Source organism: Limanda limanda, chromosome 6 (genome assembly GCF_963576545.1).
Source record: "Limanda limanda chromosome 6, fLimLim1.1, whole genome shotgun sequence".
NCBI lineage: Eukaryota > Metazoa > Chordata > Actinopteri > Pleuronectiformes > Pleuronectidae > Limanda > Limanda limanda.
The window spans coordinates 25,880,523-25,898,574 of NC_083641.1; the positions used below are offsets into that span (position 1 = coordinate 25,880,523).

Here is an 18,052-nt window from a genome sequence, read left to right on the forward strand (position 1 = left end):
TTGGTGACCTCGCCTTTCGATCGAGAACCAGAGTGAAAGGTCCCTGCTGCCAGAGGCTCTACCCCCCCCCCACCCCTTCACAGACAGAAACAGATAGAGTCGAGATATATTGCGCCAATTACACTCGACGCCCCCCCCCCCCCGATCCTCGCAGGTGAGCGTTTCCGAGAGAGAGGCCATTAAGGTGCTGCTTGCTGAATTTCATGTGGATGGGTTTTCATTCAGGCGAGATCAGATGACATCAGAGCGGCGGGGGGGCGGGTGGGGTGGGGGGGGGGGGTGACACGGCTCTTACGGTTGATTTAAGGTGTTTTCCTGTGTGGTGAGTGTAGGTGATAAACTAAAGGCTGTGCTCCATAATACGGATATGATACCGGCTCTAATTTAGAGATGTCGGCTCAGATGGACTATCAGCTCCCCAGCTACACACACACACACACACACACACACCTACACACACACACACACAGACACACACACACATACCTCGGGAGTTTTTGTTTTGAACCATCAATCTCGGCACATTTTCATTGTCCAAAAATAATCCTGACGGCTCCATCAACCAAGCTGAACGAGCGACTTCCGAGGAGGAAGCTTCCATCTCTGCGATCTTTCCTTTAACACGCAGCCGACGTGGGATGTTGTGAGATTGTGTTGTCGATTCGTAGCTTTGTATTTTTATTACGACGTGGTATCTGCGGTCGAAACTGTAACCTTGTTCAGATGCTGTTTATCATAAACTGTGTGTGAAGATGGACGAGGTGACAGCTCCCCTAATGGGAAACTTAATCATCTGGATCGCCCCCTGGTGGCTGACTGCAATAGTGTTGAAAACGTTTGTCTCTCTCATTCAAGATCAAGGCCTCAGTGTTTTTTTGATATGTCGGTGTTGATTATTCCTGTATTTTTGGTTTAAATTTGTTATTTGATGCTATGAAAACCTTGGCGGATACCGCTGCTCAGGCTCTGGATCGGAAAAGCATCAAAGGCACAAGATGGCGGCGCCTGTATCTGGGATATTTTGGCTTCATTTTTGTAAAACTGGAGGAAGTTGAGACACAGCGTCCATTTTAATTTACAGTTTATGGTAGTAGTACTGTATTACAATTCTAAATATTACAATTATTAGTCTACAATTACTGTTCTATACATAGTATTTCAATAGTTAAAGCAAAGGTAAACAATGGGCTAAAATAATTTTGATATCCTTTATAACTATATTAAGAGCTAAATAATCATTGGGTTTCATGAAAGAATTATCAATAATAAACAATTAATTACTACGTAGACTGTCGACCTTCAATGACACATTTCTACAAATACAATATTAGATCTGGTCATGTTCTGCAAAATGATTTTCACAGGAAAGAGCAAATAAGATATTTTGAAAGACGACAATATTTGCGATGATTAGAAGTTATGTGTAAACAGACTTAGTCACAACAGCACAAACAATATTAATTAATGCAGAAATCAAATCCACATTCAACATAAGCACACATTTAAAAACCTGTATTACACTATACTGAGACTAGATGGGATTTAAAAAGCAATAAAACAAAAAAACGACTTCTGTGAGATAAACCAACACAATCTAGTTATAAGAGACAATCCATTAGGAGAGTAGAGGACATCTGATGGTCATGAAATCTCACTGTTACAATCCTGCAGTCATATCGAAGTCATGGAGAATCATACCACTCTGTCAGCGTGATAATATAATTTCCTCCGTCTTATCTCCTCATGCTTTCAGTCTAATTGAGTCGGCAGTATTACCAGGCTTTACATTAAGCTTGCCATTAAATTTCAGGAAAAGGAAAAGCGCAATTAATCGACAGTATCAAACGTAAGAGCTTTTTGAGATGATGGTCTCATATTTAGGTTTGAATAAACTTAGAAGTTGAACGACCAAAGTCCGACTTGAATTTACACCTCGACAAGGAATGAGAACAAATATATTTACGCACAATCAGCGCACATTAAACCCATTATCAGAATTTAATTTCCAATAAGCTGATTCAGATATTTATAATTTGCAAAGGGGGGCCAACTTATTTAAGACTCAATGGATTACTTTCAAACTGGCGTTGTGCCGAATGCCCTCAGCCACAGCCTCTCTCAACAGGATTAAATCCATATGAGCGAGCACAGTGTGATGCTTGAAAGGATGCAATGGCGCTAAGCAATTTCATTACTGGATAGAGGGGGGGGGGGGAATGTCAATGTGCTGGATTTCCCCCGGCCCCGGCCTTTTCACTCGTCCAAATATCAGGCGGATCAAAAGTGTTGCTCTGAGGTTAATTTGCGGAGACAGATCAGAATGCCACCAAGACCGAGGCCAAATCGAATAGTGCAAAGTTTACCAAACTGAAATTTCCCTTTGACACCTGTCAACAAACATACAGAGGATTTGTTTTAAATGTGAAACTATCTGGAAACGCAACTAGTCCATTCTCCCGCATTCACTCATCTAAGCCATTAAAATGTAGCCTGAAGGATCTGACAACCTTTTTCTGCAATTTCTTTCGCAATTAGGATGCATACATGAGCATAAATCTCACAGACCCCTATAGATAACCCCCCCACCACCCCCAGGTCGGATCTTGTTAGTATAGCTCATCAGATGTTATCGCCCTGTTGGACTAAACCATGAAGTCTATTCTGCAGGTTTTACACAGCGTCGTGCTGCAGATCTATCGGAAGAGCATATAGGTTGTTAATGTCATTCACTCCTGGGAAATGGTGTGTGTGTGTGTGTCTGTGTGTGTACTTATTTTCAAAGCACAGCATTTGCTTGTAGGTGACAATCATCGGAGCATTTAACGGTGAATTGCTGACTCACTGGCTGCAGTATTTGGTAGTAAATAACCTTTATGGGATTTTTGCCCGCTCCGTTTTGACATCGTCTTCACAATGAAGAGCCGACTTAATGCACCTGAGGTCCTGCTTCTCGGCTGCAAATCAACTCAAGTACTTTCTGTATGAATACACACAAACGTATAAACACACTGGTGCTGCCGGGGTCTGCCGGTTGAAGCCGTGTCCATAAAAGCGGTCGTTCGCTGTGCCGCACCATTATTCAAGTGAAAAATCATATATTTTCTTTTTTTTTTACTTGTTGTTAAGCAACTTCACGTCTACACACACACAGAATATCCAGGAAAACTTGGCTCCGGGCTCAGAAGAAAGTTCTGAAGAAGAAATATAAAAAGGTAACAAGGCTTTGAAGGGTCGGCCGCGGCTTGCCAGTTAAAATCTGCCAACTATGAAAGCCCAGCAACAGCCTCTGACAAGACAAAGGTGGAGAAATCCCCTGAGATTACTGAGATCGGACCTGATAACGGCGTTTGGCCAGAATTGATTTGTTTTAGAGTTTGTTGTTAGTTTGTAGAAACATTATGTGATTTGAGCAATGAAGATTAAAATAATAGAAAAACAAGATTTAGCCTCAGCAGAGAGAAATCTAATTATATGTCAGACATTTTGCTTTTGTTTGTTTCCACTGATACAGAAAAAAACTCATCATGGTTTTATAATTAAATAAAATTTGTTTTAAAAAAAAACAAGTAACTCTTAAATAGAACGATCTTGTGCTTTAATGTTGATTGATGTATTTTTATTTGACCTTTTTTTGGCAGAATATTAATAATGAAATGTTGGCAGCGAAAGGAGGAAGACATTCAGCCAAGGGTCTGCCGGGAATCGAACTTGTGGCCAAAGTAAGAGGAGTGAAACCGCCGAATGTCGGACCTTATCAACATAACAGAATATCTTCACCGCTGCTCATGTAAGAAATGCAAAACACCAAGAATCACCACTCAACTAGAAACCTAAATCTAAGTGCTGTAATTAAGAAAAACACTTATATTATAAAGTATGACGGTTTGGTTAATCACTGATCTAGTACAAACAAGACCAAGTGAGTGTCAGCCAAGTCCTGCAGCTTCCTCCGTAGTTGCACCGGCCGTCAGGAAAAGCTGCGACAAATCCACCGCATTGACCGTAAATAAATCAATAAAGTTTTTTACCGTCCCTGCGAAAAAATGTCTCGCCCTGTGGCAGCGAGGATTTCACGGTGAAAACAAGGTTTATAGAAAACCAATCTAAACACAGATGGTGTCATTATTCGTCAGCCATTACACCGTGAAGTCCCCACTACGTCACGATCACAAATCTCCTCTCACCTTGACAGCGTTCCTGGATGTCATCACACCTCCCTCTAGTCCGAGTTCAGTGTCGTGTGTGAACGATCGACCGAAGCCTTTTGGATTGAAACGCAGCTGATCTGAATGTACAATCGTGTCAATTTATTACGTGTAAAAGTGCGAGTTCACACATGTAGTCGAGGAATGTCGATAAGTGCCACTGGTGTGTGTGTGTGTGTGTGTGTGTGTGTGTGTGGTTGTGTGTGTTCCTCACGTCTAAAGGAGCCTGAGTGCCAGACATCTGCACCTCTTTGTCTTCGGCTGAATCGCGGCTAATGATCGCCGGCAGCATCAGATAAAATGATCAGCGACACTCGGCACCAATAACCACAACGAAACCAAAAAGGAATTAGTCAGACTCATTAAAGTAGGTGTAAGCACCCCCCCCCCCCACACAACCTAATTAATGTGCTAAAAGCATAAAAAACATTATTGCTCAGATCATTATTACAGAGCAAAATGTCCCAATTCATGCTGATGCTGCGATTTGACCTCTATTAGAAAAGCTGGAGTTGTGTAGTTCAGTCTGTTCTCTCTGCAGATTGTTGTTTGTGTTGAACTTTGTGTGTGTGTGTGTGTGGGACTTATTGCAGGGCTAAATCTTTATCTGCTGCAGCACCGGCAGCAGCAGAAGCCGAAGAATTGTCGTCCTCCACCAACTTTTATGAGCTATGAAATAAGAAAAAATAAAAACTTCTGCAGACAGAGTTGTGCGACGCTGTGCGAGTGCAAGTGACACAACTGCACATTTCATCAGAGGGTAAAGCTGCTGAGCCAGGATGTGAAGCCGTCGCTGGTTTGTGGCTTCCATTAGGATTTTTCTGTTATTTAAGTACAGTTTGGTTTCCTGTGATTTATTGTAATGCTTGTTGATATCAGAGATTGAGAGCTGGAAGGAGAGCAGATGAATATTTTCTTCTTCCTTGTGCATTGAGTCAAAATGTGTTTTTCCACAAACAAATGAGGGAAAATTCATTTTTTCTGTGTGTCGAGGGATCGCAGCTAAAAATAAACATGAGACATCGGGAGAGCTATTCCCCCCCGACACCCACAGAAAGATCAGATCTTGAAGTCGTAGTATTTCCCTGAGTACGATGCATTATCATTTCATATCATTATACATGACAATAGACTAAGTAAAGTAAGAACTATAGTTAATAATATTCTTACTCTACCTCCTGAGAGCCGCCCACAGGAATTCAGTGCTGGTGATAACTAATGAATCTCACAATATTCATATGTGTTTTACAAAATGCTGTGTGTTTCTTGTAAGTGAAAAGTTCTGAGTCAGGAACCTGAACCCTCAGTCCAGCAAAGTAGACCCTGTTGCCACGGAAATACAGAAAAAATGTAAAAGAACTTTCATGAAATATCAAAAGGCCTCAGTTCAACACCTGATTAACGTTTCTGTGAAGTTGCTCCGGAAACAAAACCCACTCACATTTTGGCCGAGTCAAGCCCGTTGCCATGGAGACGCAGGAAAAATAATTTGTACGTTTTAACCTGAAAATGACAGAAATAAATAAAATACCGACCCTCCCAGTTTACTGATTTTCTCTACAAGGCATCAGGAAGTTTGACGATCTGCTGACATCTTTATTTATATTTCACAGATTGGGTCGTAAAACAGAAAATAGGTAGTTGAAAAATAATTTAGTTGATGTCTGAACTTATTCTCTGCTTATGCATCATATCGTCTAGTGGGGAAACTCCTGTTATTCTGAACATATAACAAAAATGCACTGAATTTGAACTCAGCAGGGGGGAAATTGCACATGAGTATGATACCTGTGTCAAAACAGGAAACTTCTACCACTTCTGCACCGGCTCTCTTACCCCGGCTGCAGCCCCAGTGCACTGAAATATTTACAACAGCTACAAAAACTGTTGACATAAAAAACAAATCCAATTGGATCCTAAAAGATGAAGCTGTGGTTGAGTTAGTGAAGCTGGCAGGTGGAGTTCACTGAGGACCCCGAGCGAGCGAGATAATTTGTCTGCTTATAGATTATTAAGAGTCGTATATCATGTATTAATTAAACGTAAGCCCGCTGAACCTTTGGGTTGATATATCAGATCATAAAAACTCTGAATCGTGTAGAGGTATTTCAGCTCCGTGGGATCCGAGCGACAGGAAATACGTCAAGTCAGCAGAATGTCGACATGTTCTTCTTTGCGACACTCAGCTTTCTGCAGACTGACGGTTTGCATCAGAGGAGAGAAGATGTTTTTCCATCATGGGGAATCTGTGACCTCGCTTTTCAGGAAGTGACACGTAACGAGCAGAAAGCACAAAGACACGAGAGCAGCGAGTAGGAGAAGGATCACATCACGCTTTTAAAACACTGACATTCATACTTAAAGAGACTTGTTTGATTCATACAGTCAACATGGCTCATAGTATTTAAATGACAACTTGGGATAGAAGGTTCTTTGTGCTTTGTCTGAGGTACTTGTACTTTATGAAAGAATCTCAGGGCTCATACGACCATGCACATTCGGGCAGGGAAGTGCAAAAGGCTTCATTGCTATTTCATATGATGACGAATGATTGGTTTATCTAACTAAGCTATTAAATAAATGCATTACGATACCATATGGTCTGTTTTTATATAGGCTCACACCTTCCCCCTAACACCTTGCATCTATGTGCAGCACCTTCATAATGTGTTTTCACAATTTGTGGCTCAGTAGAACATGTGGATCAGAGGAGCTGGGTATCAAACCTGTAACCTTCTGGTTAGTGGACGATCTGCTCCACCTCCCGAGCCACAGCCGCCCACTACCACCTCATAATGGATGAAGAGATACCTCAAAAAAATGCATTTATGAACTATGCCTGACACCTTTTTCTTCATGATAATCTCTCAATCCATAGAAGCTTTGGTTTTTTTCTCTCTAGCTCTATTATATCGCAACACATTCTTGTTGACCTCAACCTTGACCTTTGACCCCTCCGCTCTAAGAGTTAATCATCTGCAGATTCCCTCCCGAGAAACACTTCCCTCCGAGTTTGGTGAAAATGCGTCCTTGCAGTCGCTGAGTTATTTCGTCCACACACAGACGGCTCGGGGTGAAAACAATAAAAAACATCTGGTCTTCTCATATTACTCACGGTTACATTTATTTATGTACTGCTGGACCGAGTCGTCCACGGGAGCCAGGACTTCCTGGAACCAAAATACTGCCGTTATCAAATCATCAATTCTATTTACGGTTTTTACGTGGATGTGTTAAAAGAAACAAGAACCTCTGCTGAGCTTTAATATCGCGTTGTTGTATCGATGATTGAGGAGAATAATGATATACACAGTGACATCCCGGCTCCCGCTGAGGTTCACTCTATCTGTGGGGGTGTGGGAGTGTGTGTGTGTGTGTGTTGTGTGGGGGGGTGGGAAGCACAAAGGTTTGATACTGTTCCTTCCACATACTTTGCAGACTTTCATTAAACAAGCCAGCGTCAATGCTGCTCGGAACAATGGCTGCCTTTATTTCACACTGTTGTCCCAGGGTCAACGGGACATTCCTCAGTTCACAGGCTGCTGCACAAGGTATCCACAGTGTGAAGCTACTGTACTGTTAAATCCCCCCACCCCCCCAAACACACACACACACACACACACACACAGACACACACAAACACACAAACACACACACACACACACACACACACAAACACACACACACACATACATTTCACACCATTGGGTTTCACTTGCGTGGCACAGATAAACGATGTGTAAGCGTTTGTGTTTTAAAAGCTGTTGAGGAGAATGTAAACCAGAGGAGAAACTCTCCACGTGGGAAATAAAAAGCAACGCGACGCCACAAATCAGCTCCTGAGGGACCGTGAGTGTGTTTCTTGTTGTTCATCTCATATAGAAGAGCCGGGAAACGGAATTACAAGAAGCTTTTAGCTCTTATTACAGAGAGGGAAATAATGATGCTGCTGCGGCGGCGGCGGCTTGTTGAGCTGTCTTTAGGATTTGAGCGATGGCGCTGAAGACGTACAGGTCTCAGGAGTTTGTTTTTCTAATTCAAAACTAGAGATGGTCAGATACCAGCATCCGAAATGGCCCGGATCAGCGAGTACGCAAATCAATGTACTGTTATCCCGCCTTTAAAGTTTATTGCTATACCCAAATGAAACTGCAATTACATTTTCCCAGAAATCACTGGGACTGCCGCCAATAAGTACTATTTTTATTGCGGCAGATTAGAAGTTATTTCTAATGCTGTAGTATTTACCACTTAGCAATAGACCTAATCCTTATACCATTACTGTGAATATACAGACAAAAGTATTTAATCTTTTGTGAACTGTGGCTGCACTTTTACATAAAAAAAGATAGTGTTATTATTATTTATTCCCTGAATTATTTAATTTCGAAGTTGCTGTTTTATACCGTTACTGTACTGTTTGAAACAAACGTCTTTTATATTATATTATAACTGTGGCTGCACCTTAACAGCATTTGAAGGAAGTAGCTGTTGCCTTTTACTAAATTAATTTATTTGTGTTCTCTTTCAGTTAAGATTGTCAAATAGGATAATATAAGATGTTCTAACGCATTTATTCTCTGTATGTGTTTGTTTTTTTAAATGGTTAAACCCGGGGCCAGGCCATACAACAATGATAACAACCATCACTTCCATACAGGGTTAGTAGTATAAAGCTTTCAAAATATCATTCTGTCAATGCACTGGTAGCTGATCGGTACTTGGTATCGGATAATATGCATCGTCCAGGTACAGGACTCGGGAGAGGGAACCTAAAAATGGTATCGGAACCTCTCTTTTCAAGACTTAAATAAAGAATCGAACTCTAAACAGTGGGTCCATGTCCTTCATACCTGAGCCCAGTCTGATTCAGTGTATATACCAGCCTGAGCACTATGCCCCCCCCCCTCACCTGACCAGAGCACAGGTCTGTCTGTGCCCTGTGCAGATGAGGCATCTTGCCCTCCGGCACTGGGAAGTGGACGCTTCAATTCAATTCCAGAGGAGAATAGAAAGTGTCACCTGCAAGATCCGGGAGAGGTGGTGAAAAAACCTGAAATGCACTCTTCTGTTCTATTCTCCATTATACAACACACCTTTAGATTTATAGGCCTTTTAATAAAATGTCTCCAGAATGGGCTGATTTGTTTTCTGTGTCTGATGAATGAACACGTGTGGAGATATTTTCAGACATTGTTACGGCTCTTTGGACGTCAGAGCTATGAAACATAATTTTTAGAATATTGAGGCAGGAACTGTACCTTTAACACATCAATCATAAAACACCATCATAACCTGTTAGCATCTGCAGGATGTATGGAGGTGTGTTACAGGGCCGGGTCATACGACCAAATATAAGGGGTATTTTTATATTAATATAAAATGTTATTTCCTACATGTTCATGAGTGAGGGGCCAGATTTCAGTGTCTGACACTAAAAATATATAATATATAAGTAATTAGTCTCATATCCTGGTTAAAACTAATTCACATACATCAAGTCTCATCATTTACATATCATTTTTAAATATGCATATAACCTGACACCATACATGGGAAACCTGACCATTGTCATTAGGAATTTAATAATACAAAACTTCTTTATTAAGTTTTCACGAGTCCAATTAGGTTTTATATTATTTCTAAACACTGATCAGCCACAACTTTAACAGCATTAACTAGTTTTGAAGTTGTGGCTCATGCTGTGTAATTTTTACTAATTTTTTTTCAATTAGTCGAGCCATGATATAAATTAATCTGCAAAATAAATTAGTTATCACATTACCAATGATTAACAATTAACTCTGAACACGGGTCACGGAGATACACCGATCTGCCAAAATCAATTACCGACTCTAGTGTCATTTTAAACATAACGGTTCGTTAAAATAAGTTTCATTTAATGTCATCTTTCAAAAAAGAAAAATCCAATCTCCACTCTTCTACTGAGTGAGAATATTAAAAATGTCCCTTTTCAGTGAAAAAAACAACAACATCAACAACAAGAAAACAAAATCTGTTTTACACGGCAGCCATAAAAGGCTCGCCCCCCCCCCCGGGAATATGATCAACACTCCGAAAGCCACAACATCAGGCCACTGCCCTTCCACTCCTGAATGTCATCCATGCTTAGCAGCGCTGAACCTTCTCAAACCATGCAGAACTCCGACCACTTTTCCTCCTCTTTATGCGGCTGAAAGGGTTATCAGCAGGGGAATTATGGCAGAAATCTTTTTTTGCTGCTTTCTTAAAAAGATGGAATCAGGGGGGGAAGTCTTCACATGGAATCACACACCCGGCCGGTTTGTAAGCCAATCACAACGTGGACGGGTGAAAAGGATCTCAGGCCTGGCCACCTGCCGAGCCAACAAACAATGAAGCTCTTCATCTTTGACAAGGCCCCGGCAGGATTTGGGCCACAGCTAAGAGACACCTCAGAAATATACAGTAAAGACGCTGGTTAGCATTCTGGGGCTGGATTCGTGGCGTTTCGGGTTTCCTCGCCCATCTGCTTTGAAACGTCTGAGTCTCACTCACTCCTATCAGTCGGTGTCCTTCTATTTTTAGTTTCACAGATTCAGTCCAGATGTGAAAATGCGTAAGGGGGGGGAGGGATGGGAGAATCTGAGCTTTATTTTCAGGAGCTGCTGCCGATGAAGAGTTTACTCCCACTCAATGTACAGCAGAGTAGATTTCTCCCCTCGGTACGAGACAGAGTTCATTCATTTATGGAGCATGTGTTTGTTTGAAATGCGCTAATTGAGTTTCTGCAAACCAACTGCTTTCAAATTACACAAAGACCGGAATGAAACCGTCTGGTCATTTGCACTTTCCTGCCTTTTTCTCAGGCAACCAGATGCACGCGCTTTGACAGCGAGGATCTTCAAACACCGTGCTCTCTCTCGCATGTGTCAGATAGCAAAGGGTTTAATCTAAATATATAAAGCAAATAAAGCCTTTCGTAACAATGTTTAAGCCGCCGACAGACAGCTGAAAACCCATTTGGCACCTCGCTCCCCGGAGATCACACATAACTCATCTCTATATTGGAGCCTGGGCTGTCATTCCTGACCTGATATCTTTGTAGCTCAAAAAGAGAAACACAATATGCAGCTTGGAGCTGGAATAATGTATTGGTCTGATAGATCTGTCACAAAGCAGCATAGGACACAGGTAACTAGGGGCACTAAGAACTGATACCTCCACCAGGACCTCTCATGAAACCACATTTCAATCTGCAAGATCCACAAATATGTATTTAAACCTTCACCAAATTGCATCATCTCATAGAAATCACGCCCATTAATACGCATGTTGTTTTTCAACAAGATCCATGGATTGTCTTGCATTGCTAAAGGTCTGCTCCTCTGTCTGAATCCAAGCGTAGATTTAATGATGTCTCATCCTTTCACCATGACAGATGTATAATCCTGCATCCATCAACCAACCAGCCGACAGAGCAACTAACCGACCGACCGGAGTGAAAACCAGTGTTCCCATTACACAGTAGCTTTCAGGGGAATGACACTACTACATGTCCGTGTGGCTGTCGATCATTTTCAGGATATTGTGAAAAAAATTATGTTTGAGTCTCTCTCTCTCTCTCTCTGGCTGTCCTGTCACTTTAAAACCATTGTTTACGAATGATAATAATATAAATCCAGCAGCTGCACCAACTCAGTGAAGGAAATGTAACGTCAAACATTTGATGCAAAGGCAGAGCCACCACGCATGAATGGCCACAGCAGGAAGGAGACGGCATTGTGTTAATTATGGGACATATATGTTTGATAGTCATATTTTAATGAGAGAAAAACTCATTTTGTATTAATATAACTATGTATTTCAGGATCTTCATTGAACAGGAAGCTCCTCTTATCTTCACCCTAATTCAAACTAACAAAAATCAGAGCTTCACTGAAGAACTAAAATGTCAAACACAACCCGGCGTTTCTGTGTTGTGTCTCCACTCTCTCTGCTGTGACTTAGCTGAGCCTGACTGCATCTTCATGAAATCTGATGAACTCACTGGACGTGCTCACCGACGCTCGCACGCAGGCCATGAAAGGAAACATTATCTTCAAATCTCCGCTCTCTGTTCTTTCATCCCCTCGCAGAGTCCAAACAATTAGCTTGTTGCCACCAACACCGGTGAATTATTTAACAGCTGTAGTGATAAACTGTATCTGGCAGCATCACACAGTCTTCGCGCTTTGACAGAGGTTAGAAGCTGCAACACTGATTTAATGAGCGTCAGAAAATAATACACTCACACTGGATTTAACGCTTAAAGAACCGCTGGTCTTCTTTACCCTTTGTTTTCCTTCTACAAACAGAAGAACAGGCTTTAAAAGATAAATCTGACATCATTAACTTCATCGCGGCTTTTTTTAAGGTACGAGAACCTTTCTGAATTGCAAGTGGCTGCGGCATTTCAGCTCGATCCTTCATGATGAATTCATTACATCTTGTGTGCGCAGCTAGAGGAACTGTTGCACAGCACCTGACACCACTCGATCACGCTTGACAAACATTATTTGCAGTTCTTCCACATCTAGAAAAGGACCGGCTGAGTAGACTGGAGTTGGAAAGGTCGCTGCTGAGTGTTTCCCACTCAGCGCAAGTATTTGTAATTGAGCCTCATACAATCTGCATTTGGACATAAATCTCAATAGGAACATGTATAATACAGATAGAATGTGAGCTTAGTAAACGCTCTGGGTGCTTTTATTAAGTGTGGAGCCATATGAAGCCCGGACTTCAAATATATTACATCGGAGTTACTACACGGCTTCCTACTCATTAAATTCCCAGCAACAGGAGGCTTTTAAAAAACTGTTCACTGAGGTTATTCCCATTACAGTTAATACGTATGTGGTGATAAATTCCAAAATAACAGCAGCAGGCCTGAGAAACAGACATTAAAATGTAAAGCAGAACACAAAAGAACGGTAAAAGTAAGGGATGAAACTTTTAAGTTGGTTAGCTAATAAATTCCTGCTGCATACCAGAAGATCTTCTGAGTCTTCGAGAAGTCTTATAGGCTGTTTTGGTTGGTGATGCTTACCGCTCAGCGCGCTCTCATAAGCTATTAAAAGGTTTCTGGTCTCTCGCCCAATCGGTGTTCCTTCCATAATACGCAAGTCTCTGAAACATTGAATAATGTATATTTATCGATATCGCTATTTACGATTCCAAATGATTTAAGATTCAAATTTGTGATTGTCAGGAGGAGTAAATTTGACGCGAAGACTAGAATCCTCTCGTGTGCAGAGAGTATAAGTGACAATCAGACGTAGCGTCAGGGACCACAAACACATTTAGAATCATCTAAATGGTTTTATGCCCTTTCCAAACCCTGTCGTTCATCTTGATTTACGATACCAGGACGGAGCTCAGCTGTGTTTCCGGGAAAAATGTCTGACTTCCAGAAGCTTAACTTGTGCAACTAGGGTGAATATGGTCAATTTAAGTGTAATTCATCAGCTTATTTGGCCCGGACCACATGAAATATCCTTTTTAATTATGATGGAGCTTAATTTTGCACCAAGGTGGCTGGAGTCAGTCACCGTCCTGGCATGCTGCCTAATAATCAGTGAACTTGGTGTTCACAGCCTGCTCCTCTAAAAAATGAACTTGGAAATGAGTACCTGTTGTGCCGTATTAAGCAAAGTCACTCACAGTTTTACACCTTCGAGTGAGGTGATTCATTTACAGTTTACAGTTCATTTAATGGAGCAGCAAAAAAGGTTGATTTAAGTTGACTTAATTTCAAAGTCAGCACCAATGTACCTTCCTGGAAAACTTTACTCACTGTTTTTACAAAACACTTGTTTTCCAAGAGATTTAAAAAATATGTGTAAATGGAGAATGAGCTTTTTTTATGTCCCATACCATAAACCTTACAAATCAACCCACAGCTCCCAGTGCAGGGATCTGCTGCGTCTTTCTATACGTTCCATTGATGTGATGAGACAGAAGAGCATGAAGAAAAGAGAGATGATGCAGAGAGGATGCTTTTCAGGCGAATACAGAGGGATGTGGTGTGTGAGGGAGGATGTGTGGGCTATGAAGAGGTTTGTACTTATTAAATCTATCACAGCTGGATGAAGAACTGCCTCCTATAGCCTGCGTGGCTATATAGCTGCTTTGATTTATTAAGTTTATTTCCATTACTACGCAATCATGCATTTTCTTGTTCGTCTTACACTTGTACTCGGCTCCGGTGTCATTTAATTTCTATTATCCAGCTCAGCCGTGTCTCTGTTTGTCATCTTGATTTGTTTTGTTTCTTCACACCCTTGGAAATGAGATGCTTTATAAAAGAAAACTGTGCACGCACCTTGTTTATTGTGCATTTGTCTTAGCTCTGTTTTTCTATTATATATAAACCCCCAAAACTCAAAAACTGCCTCTTTCAAGTGTCATGAAAGCTTGCCCTTGTACCCAAGTCTGCCCTGATTATCCTCGACAGCCATCAAATGACCACCACTGCACCCCCGAGACAGAAGCACCACCATACGTCAGAGGCTCGTTTGAGACGCCACGGACAGAGAGAGCCGCCAGGGCCTGCGTCACACTGGGTTCACCGGCGAGTGTGTCACATTCTGCTTCTGCATCCACGATGATTCAGATGAACGTGTCTCACAACGTTCCTATAGAAATATATGTTCCTTTGACACAGTCGGGTGAAGCCCTGTTGAATCACAGAAGAACGGATTTGCTGTTCGAATCCTGTTCTTTGGGTTCTCTGGTTTCCGCCCACGGTTTAAAGACACGCAGGTCAGGTGATTGTGATCATGAATGGTTGTTCACTATCACATTTTCCTTATTTGTTTATTTGACAGGCAAAAAATTGCTCATTAATCAACAACTAAACAAGCTCAAATCAGTTCAAAAGGCTAATTTCCATCTATTTTCAAGCTCTGTATCATTTGCTAAATTAACCAGATATAATAGTTCAGAGTGAGTGACAGGGTTATTTACAGGCCAGGGACCATCTACAGCAGTTAAATCATTTTAAAGGTGTAGAGGTTTGGGGACAAGCTCGACAGGCGACATGAATTTATGATTGTACTGCATTTACATCTGTCAAAATTGATTAGGGCCATTTTCCATGAACTTACATGGTGTTCGCTGAGAAGACACATATCGTCAAAGGGCAACTATTTCTATTGCAAAGTTTAGCAGAGCAAAGTTTATGAATGTCAGGAGGTAACACCGACACTGACGCTGCATAAATTTGAACCTTCACATAAACAGCAGAGGCACAGTAACTTGGGTTATTTATGGAAATGGTGCCCCGTGTGAGATCTTTGGTTCACGCCATTCTCTTAGTCTTAACTTAAAGTGCTGTTGGTCCTCAAAGTCCCATCTGTGCCCCACCCCCCATTGTAAGTGTTATTCTAAACCAAGTCTTGTCAGTGTCAAACACTCTTGCCCTGGTAGACGGAAAAAAAGTTTGTAGTCTGATCCTTCACACTGGAAAAAAAAACGCATATCGAAAATGTCGTTAAGAAACCAACGACTGCAACCTTGCAGCTGATCTCATTTGCATATCAGACTTGGTAGATTATGGAAAGTGTGTGGACTGAGCACACGCCTGACTTGAGGCAGTTCTCGGTACTATCCAATAAAAATGTCTACTTTTAATAAATCAAATGTCAAGTGCAGACCCCTTTTTTTTCTGCACAAAAAGAGCAACACAGTGGAGAAAGTTGTGCAGTGAACTATAAAGCCGGTAAGTTTTTGGGGGAATTTGAATTTGGTTAAAAGTTTTGACCTTTTTCACAGTTTATATAAGAATTACACTGAAATAAGTAAACATAAGGAACAAATACAAATCTTGGCACAGGGTACATGCATATCGAAGTACAACACACTATTTTTCTACTCTACTGAGTACATAATGTATGTGTACTTTATTGTTAGTAGAGCATAAATGTTTTACTGAAGCTGAACACAGTTTCTGACAAAGTGGCACAACCCTATTGGAGGCTTCTTTTGGGGAATGGGAGCCTAGAAAAGTGCAGATTTAGTTCTTTACACAAAATCTCTCTGTTCCAACTTTCTGCACATTATGTTGGACAGCTCTTGGCTTCTATACATTTACAAAACCCCTCATTTTCTTCTGTATATTATTGCAGGGGTGGGAAAGGGGCCAATTCTGCAACACTCTCATACTTGTGTGCAGCCCCCCCTCCACTGCCCTTGTCACGCCTGGTTTGTCTGCAGACATTTAGAGGCTTTAGAGAATTCCAGCCTTTAGTCAGAGCCATCACTGTCGGAACTAAACTAACAAAGCCAGAAACGAAAATCTCAATGATCCATCACAGGAAACATTAGAGTTAATTGGTTTTGTCGACATTTCTGTGTTCTATTGCTGTTATACTCTGCTTTACATTACACATTTCTAATTGTTGGATATTGTTTATGATGTGATGCCCTTTTTACCGTCAATCAAAAGACACACATGGGAATGCATGTTTTTCCTCTGTAAAGAAAAGTAGCTCTAAAGTAGGTCAGTTCAAGCTACTGATCGTCAGTGTTATTTTATATACCTCAGTTTGTTACGGGGGAACATTACATATTATAGTGAATGGCAACTGAATAATTATAAGTATTGAAATTCAACAGCAATCACAACAGTATGACTGAAGAGACAGAACTGGGTTGGAAACCATAATGTTTGGACTTTAAATAGCAAACAATTAAAGAGAAACTGTATTTTGAGCATACAAGGGAATTGAAGAAATGTAAACTAGATAATAGGCAATTTATGTTTTGTTTTGTTTGTTAGGACTTTTTTTTTGTGTTCCATGTCAAGTTATAAATAGGGCTGTCCATCAACTGACACAGTCAAAATTGCCCTGAGAGAAGCTGCTTTTCTTTGTGCAGTTTCAGTCGGGAGCCAGTGTTCCCATTATATTGTTGTTTCTGAAATTCAAGAAGGAAAATCAAAGTTGCGTTCTTACCAGGCGTCGTCTTTCTTCTTCAACAGTGTTCAGCAGCTGCGAGAACTCTTTGAATGACTGTGCTGAAAGACAAAGACGGATAATATCTATCACACCATGTGTCAAAGACACTGCATGTCTGGTAAACAACTGCATCCACACGTATGAAGCCTTGTGCACATGTTTACCACAGTGACGCTCAGTGTTGTGGCATCCAGATGATTAAAGAAAGATATAACAACACAGTGGCTCAGTCGTTAAACGTCAGATGTGTCCCCGGCACCCCACAAGCAGTAGCACGGTGCTAAAATGTTTATTTGCGCTGCAGCTTCGGAGCTTTCAGTGCAGCACATTTTAGCAGCTAATAAAATCATGCAGATGTCCAATTTAAAACCAAGACTAGCAGTAAAAAAACAATACTTTAATTGAATGGAACCCACTGATTGCTTCCCTTTATTTCCTCCCCCTGCTAGGCTTCACACTATAGTGTCACAACCTAGCGAAGACTGATGCAGTAGAAACTCGCTCGTGCCATCTGGGCTGTACTCTGATAGCTTATATTGCACTCTGCAGCACCCGATGAATTCAGCATACAATACATCCAACCTTATCAGCCACAGAAGTGTGCCTTGATAGCTTCACAGCTTCATTAAATAGAGGGCCAGATACAGTGTGGCCTCTGTTGGGCAGCCCCCTGTATCTCCCCGTGTCCAGCCATTTAGCAGCGGTCGAGCTGCCCTGCTTGCCAACACAGTAACATCATTATCGGCCGCGGCGGCCTGGCACGGGGACCCATGCATCATCTTAGACACTTTGTTCCATTTACACACCAAAGCTCTTAAAGTCCAGGGAGCAATGATTTTGTGCCAGTGATCTTGGAGGCAGCCTGGCCTC

The 18,052-nt window shown here is 41.4% G+C and overlaps 1 protein-coding gene across 1 annotated transcript in view; it reads right to left on the reverse strand.

The window, feature by feature from the left end:
- The window catches only part of LOC133003351 (rho GTPase-activating protein 42), a 74,249-nt gene that overhangs the window by 34,491 nt on the left and 21,706 nt on the right, over positions 1 to 18,052 (reverse strand). The window contains exon 3 of the mRNA XM_061073059.1: positions 17,180 to 17,241. Coding sequence (XP_060929042.1) covers positions 17,180 to 17,241 — 62 coding nt within the window. The remainder of the gene's footprint in view (positions 1 to 17,179; positions 17,242 to 18,052) is intronic.